Source organism: Protobothrops mucrosquamatus, unplaced genomic scaffold, assembly GCF_001527695.2.
Source record: "Protobothrops mucrosquamatus isolate PMUCROS unplaced genomic scaffold, P.Mucros_1.0 scaffold363, whole genome shotgun sequence".
NCBI classification, from domain to species: domain Eukaryota; kingdom Metazoa; phylum Chordata; class Lepidosauria; order Squamata; family Viperidae; genus Protobothrops; species Protobothrops mucrosquamatus.
Window position 1 is genome coordinate 286,201 of NW_015386697.1, and position 6,726 is coordinate 292,926.

Sequence of the window (6,726 nt, forward strand, 5' to 3'; positions counted from 1 at the left end):
AAACTTTATTCAATAGAATTATGTTGGGAGAACAAATACCTCAATCATGGACAAAAGCCTTTATATCTTTGATACCGAAAGATGATAAAGAAATTTTGGAACTTAAAGACTATAGACCTATTTCCTTGTTGAATGTGGATTATAAAATTTTTGCAAAAATCTTGGCTAATAGATTGATGCAGATACTGCAACATTATATCTAGATAAAACATTATATCTAGATAAAAAAAATTTTCTTTTTTATATATATATATATATTTCACCTATTTATGTAGAATTATACTTTGTGGAGTTAGGGATATTAATATAAGGTTACTTTTAGATGAATAGTATCCTGGGATTTGGTTTGGGAAGTCCGGGTAGGGGGTGGGGGGGGGGTTTTCTTAATTGTGATGTACTTATGATTGCTTTCTTTTTTATGTTGAAAATAATAAAATTTTTTGAAAAAAAAAAAAAAAAAAAAAGAATGCTGGGAATTAAAATCCAGCACATCAGGAAGGTAAAAATAGCTTTTTGCCAAAATAAATACCTTTTGCCAAAATAAATTGAGAAAATTAAGTAAACCATCATAATTCCTACATCCTGTTAGATTTAAAATATTTGCTACTTTAAATGATCTCCTCTTTGTATTTGCCATCATGATCAACCTCTTTGGGCATAATTTAATTTTTGGCTGAATTTCTTTTATAGTAAATATTATATTTATTTCTTAAATGTAATTGATTAATTAAAAAAAGATAGGTTTAACCGAAATTAACCATATATTTCTCCCATTTATTCTGTCTTCATTTCCTTCAATTTAAATAGCCCAGCTTTCATTTAGTTAGTGATCATCAAATTCCTGAACTTCCAGAGGTCATTGTAATAAAAGTGTAATAAATATATATATATGGAGACCATAATGTAGTGGAACACTTTGAAGTCTTTAAGTCTTTGCAAACTGCTATGCCCATTGATGGCTATACCCATAATCTCAAATCACAGAATTATATACCAAACACAAAGGACACCAGTGGGTGGGACCTTTTAAAAAAACAAGAGATCCTATCTTAACAAAAGCCAATATTCATTTTCTGTATTCCATTTTAAATTCCCTGTTGCAGTATACCAGAATCAGAAGTGGTAGGAAACAAACAAGGGTGCACTTAAATCTCAGCCTCCCAATTACTCTTTCCCTCCCAATTAATCAACTAAAGCATTTTTTATCCCAAAATTGATATCCTGCCAACCAGCTAAGAATGGCTTTCATGAAAGCCATCAATCCACTTGAAGCACTGAGGCAGGACCATTTTTAAGGCTTTATATAAACAAACAGGAAGCCAAACCAAAGCATTCTTAAAAGGCAACTATTTCATTGATTAATCTAACCATTAAAGTTTGCCGCCAAGAGTTATAATACTAAATACCAGTCAGCTAGATATCCCCTAGGATTGCAGCATCAATCAATCCATATCAATCAAAGTCCACACCATGCAAAACTGGCCTCGTATAATGCATTTAAATTTTTAAAAATTCCAAATATAGGCAATTTTGCAATGTTTTCAGGGTGGGAGCAATGTTGCAGGGAAATGGTAGTATTAACTCTTTTCCTGTCCCACTTTCTGCCTTTAAGGGTTTAAACAAAATAGAGGCTCTGCCATCTTGCTTATTTACAATTCAAAGCGACAGGTGAAACTGTATTTATACAAATGTTCCTTGCCTGGTGTCCCCCAGAAGAGTAAGAACCCCTAATCCCACATCTGTGAAGCTTCAGGTTGGAAAAGGAAGTTGGATAAAGTAGTGGCAGAAATACACTAAGATTTATTTATTGAACTTGTAAGGCCACCTATCTCACATAATAACACTAGGTGGATCCCAACAACCAATAGAAACAATAGGATGGCTGGCTGGGGAATTCTAGAAGTTGAAGTCCACAAGTCTTAACGTTGCCGAGGTTGGACACCCCTGTCCTAGACTAATGCTTGGGGGGAGATCTTCACAGCCTTCCAGGAGGCTAAGGTAAAGTTAGCTAAAGTAAAGGCTAAAGTTCTAGATTCACTTGATCATCCCCAATTTTACTTGAGAACCTTTGTTCTTATCAAGATTCAAGAGCCTAATATAAATGTAAATGCTCACAGAAATTATGCTTTGCTAGACTGTAATAATCATATATCCAACATGAGATCTCTAAAGTCAATTCTCAAACAGTAGCAGGAAAAAAAATGCAAGAGTAGCTTCAATATCAGCTGAAAAAAAGTTAACACTGAAATGTAACTTCAGATCAGAGTTAAGCTATTTGCTGTGGATATTTGCATTCGCCCTTGAGAAGGATGCAAATCTGCTTTTACAGCTCTGAAAACAACAGCATATTCTCACTTGAAAGGTAACAGCAAACTCCCAATTAGCATAGCAACATAACTATTATACAGCTATTTTCGGAAAGAGGAATTAGAAGTTATTTTAGTTTAAACTCCCCAAAGGTAAGTGCTGTGCAAATGAAACTGGGTTCACCTTCAGTGTCAAAGAATCAAAAGGCTTCTCATGGAGAAAAAAAAACATTTATGTAAAAGGAAACTATACTGCATACACTAAAGCCAACATTTAATTTAATGCTTGAAAGTGGAAAAACTACAAAGTATTATTATCTTGGACACTAAAGTATATTTCATAAGGAGAACACTTGCAACTAATGTCTATTTTTGGTTGTATCTGTTATATTTTTTAAATTCAATAACAGAAATACTCTGGGCAAAGTATAATTTACCTAATTAAGCATTTTCTGACAGAAAAGCAACGTTTTTCTGGGAAGTGAAAACAGATGCCTTCAGCCCAATGCTTTCATGGACATCTCCATGCTACTTTCTTGGCATATGGTACAAAAGTAATCTGCTTTTGTCTTTTTCCAGGAATTGTTTTCAACTTCTCAGTCTAATCCAGAGTCCTTGTGGTCTCCTAATCCAAGTACTACCTAGCCAACTATATTCATTTCTGAGCCCAGGTCTGCGCAGATGCTACCACCCGCTGAAGCAAAAACTTCTAAATCTTGCTATTATTGACCCAGAAGAAGAAAAAAATTCAAAATCTATATTAAGGAAAAAATTATGATGAAGCAAATTTTAGGGCTAAAAGGAACCATGGAAATCTTCTTGTCCAAATCTCTGTGCCCAAGGCAAGAGTTCATATACCATCTCGGACAGTTATCCAATCTTTTCTTGAAAACCTTGGACAGTCATTGTCCGAGATGATATGAGAGGACAGGGGATTGGACCACAGGTCACAAATAATAGAAGAGAATATCTGTAACTCATAGACATTGCGTGATGTATCGGAACTCTTTCCCCATTTCCTCGTGACACGTCCAGCCCATGGGCCAGCAGTTTGACACCCCTGTCATAGATGAACTGTGCTTTGATGATATTACCTAGTTAAGGAATGAAACATCTGCAAACAAATTCAAGAGAGCACCGAGGATTCCAGAGTGGCAAGTCATGGACAAGCTTTCTCCACCATTCTTAATCAGATTGGGTATTAAAAGGAGAAAAGGTTGGGGGGCAGGATATTTATCTCACTAAAATAGAAGAAAAACATTTTACTAGCTGAGATGCTTAAACTGCATTAGGATACAATCAAAGTTGCAAATCTGAATACAATGCTAATATGCATTATCTGTACAGGTAGTCCTCAACTTACAACAGTTCATTTAGTGACCTTTCGAAGTTACAACAGCATTGAAAAAAGTGATTTATGACCATTTTTACACTTATGACTATTGCAGCATTGCCGTGGTCACGTGATTTACATTCGGATGCTTGGCAACAGGTTCATATTTATGACGGTTGCAATGTCCTGGGGTCATGTGATCCCCTTTTGTCACCTTCTGACAAGCAAAGCCAATGGGGAAGCCGGATTCTCTTAAAAACGGTCGTACTAATTTAACAATTGCAGTGATTCGTTTAACAAATGTGGCAAGAAAAGTCGTAAAATGGGGCAAAGCTCACTTAACAAATTTCTCACTTAGCAACATAAAGTTGGGGCTCAATTGTGGTCGTAAGTCAAGGGCTATCTGTACTTCATGGCAATTCTTGCACCTAGCCAAGTTCTAGAGGCAGCGTGTCACATAGGCAAAAGTCTTCCTTTCAACATATGGATCACAGCTGGTCAAAGTATCCATGTATACTTTACTGCTTGCTGTGATTCTCAGATTCAAGCCAACAGTGTTGTATTCCCTTGCCTTGAAGCATGCCTATTCAGTTCCAACATACAGATATGCTAGAAAGTAAGCTCAACAGCTGAAAAAACAGCAGTTAATTTCTGAAAATATCAAGTAAACGATGACAACAAAACCCCTTAAATGAATTAATCTTTAATTTCAGAGTAGCCTGGAGACTTGTTTAAGGATATATATATTTCCATTGCTAGGGGAAGTTAAATACGATAACCGAACAACAAACATATAATGTGTCTGTTTCTAGTCCTCTAAATATTTTATTACTTACCAAGCACTCACGTACTTGTTAAAATAGGATACTGGAATACATGATGCCTTTTTCAGAATCAGCCCAGTATCAATATTTCTACAATATTATGTAGAAATAATCAAGCCACTACTAGACTGCTAGTCTTATTTTGAACAGAACAAACTTAAGTTCAGGTATTGATTTCTTTTTTTAATCTATTGGCTGGAGACACTGCAGAATTTTCTAAAATAGCTCTACAAATTAAGTCCTTTTCAGAGTCCTCAAACAGCATGTAATTACAGGCTTTTAAAATGGTTTCCTAATTCTTCTACCCTTATCTATTTTTTAAACAGATTTTCCCTCTTTTCTACAGCTGGTTATGCAAAGAGAGTCTGACATTTCTCTAGCTTTAATATACATAAAAGCAAATTCTCCTGAAATTAGTTAAAATTACGTGAGCGAGGGCTTTTCTCTCAGCATGCACAGATGCTTTTTAAGATTGCAGTTGATAAATAAATGCAGTTTAAAAAAAAAATTCAAACAAAGCCATACTAGAGAAATAATTAGGTTTCAGACAGCTCTGGAGGAAACAAAGAGAGGAATGAAATAGTTCTGCTAAAAACCAATATACCATATTTTGGAAAATGTTTTTTTCCCCCTTAGATCATTGATTTTCCTTTATTCAAAGACCACAATCTATTGGTGAAGAACCTTCCCCCCCCCATTATACGCTTGTTTAAGTATAGTTTAATGGTTATTTCTTCCCTGTATATTTTTGGGATAGCCAGTGGACTGTGTTGCCATATTAATTAATACTGGTGCAATATTAATTAGCATCTTCCTCTGTGTCCAGCACAGCTAGAGGGTTTGACACCACAGTCTAATCCCTCCTCAAAAGGGATTTAAACCAGCCACTTTCAAGAGGCGCATTCTGTAGCAACACAGTAGTTACAAAGGTGGTTTTTCTGTTCTTTGGACCTCAGCAAGCCCTTGATTCAACAGGGAGGCTGTGCAACAACCCAGGGAAGTGTATAAATCTTTCACAACACAACACCTGGGCCTGACGACAGCAAAGGCCACGGGGGGGGGGGAGGGGGGAATGCCGATTGTATCCAACCTATGGTAAAGACAACTGCATTGAAACATGGTTACTCTTGCCAGTGACATAACCAAACCTGGCTACTGCAGCTTGGAGGCATCACGATTTTGGAAAATGGGCGGGGATATAAAGAAAGGAGGAAGGGGGGGGGAGAGCTGGAAACCAGGGGATGATTAGACCTGAGGATAAACATTATGGGGCAAGGAGATCAGTCGCTGCTTCCTAAGAAAAATTAAACCTCCTTTAAACCGACCTTCTTTTAACGGTGTGGATTGTATTTGCCCGGAATTAGAAAGGCATAATGGGGCGGAGGAGGAGGAGGGGGGGTGCCTCAAGAGGATCCAAAGGCTGGCCTTTGGAGAGGGGGGGTCTCCTCCGAAATGCCCGCCCCAGTTAATCTCATGGCAACCCCGGGGAGAAAAGGCGAAAGCGGCTGCGCGGCAAAGCCCCTCCGGGGGAGGCGCAGCGACGAGAGTCCTTTTCCAGGGGCGCTTCGCCGCCACCTGGGTCCCCGCCAACGCCACTCGCGGCGCCCCCTTCTTGCCAGAGGGTCAACAGCACCCCGATCATGGTTCTGCCCTCGGAGGGAGGCGGGAAAAACCGACCGGGAGAGCCCGGCACAAGCTGCCTTTGCGCTCGGCGTCCCCAGCAGATCCCGCGCAGTGCGGGCTCTCGCGGACCGGGAGCGCGGCGGCGGCTCCCCACAAGGGCAGCCCGAGGGCCCGAAGCCACCCCGGGAGAGCGATGCCCGAAAGAAGCAAGCAAGCAAGCAAGCCAGCGCGAGGAGCCCAGCCGAGCCAGGAGGACGGACCCCCGCTATCCCCTTTGTCCTCCCCGTCCTTCTTCCTCGGCTTACCGGCTAATTCATCCGGCTCCAAGCCGCTGTCGGCGTCGATCCCGCACAGCACGAAGTAGTGGGCGAAGCGGCAGGGCGCTGAGCCGGAGCCCGGCCCCGAAGGAGCCCCGCTACCGCCGCTCATCTCTTCCCCGCTCCGGCTCTCGCCTGGCCCGCTCGCCTTCGGTCCCCGGCAGGCGTCGATCCCAACGGCGCTCTTAACGCCTCCGCCGCGTTTCCTCCATGGCGCAAGTCCGCTCGGCCCGGGTGGCGGCCTCCCTGGCCACGGGGCGCACGGCCGGGGTTGCGTCGGCGCGGCTGGCGGCGGCGGTGCGGGCGCCCCTCGGTCAGCTGAG

At 40.9% G+C, this 6,726-nt stretch overlaps 1 protein-coding gene across 2 annotated transcripts in view; it reads right to left on the reverse strand.

Moving 5' to 3' along the window:
* The window catches only part of DENND5B (DENN domain containing 5B), a 119,183-nt gene extending 112,668 nt beyond the window's left edge, over positions 1-6,515 (reverse strand). For both annotated transcript variants that reach the window (XM_015815665.1, XM_029284073.1), the window contains exon 1: positions 6,392-6,515. In XM_015815665.1, the coding sequence (XP_015671151.1) occupies positions 6,392-6,515 (124 nt within the window). The remainder of the gene's footprint in view (positions 1-6,391) is intronic.
* Between the last annotated feature and the right edge of the window lie 211 nt (positions 6,516-6,726).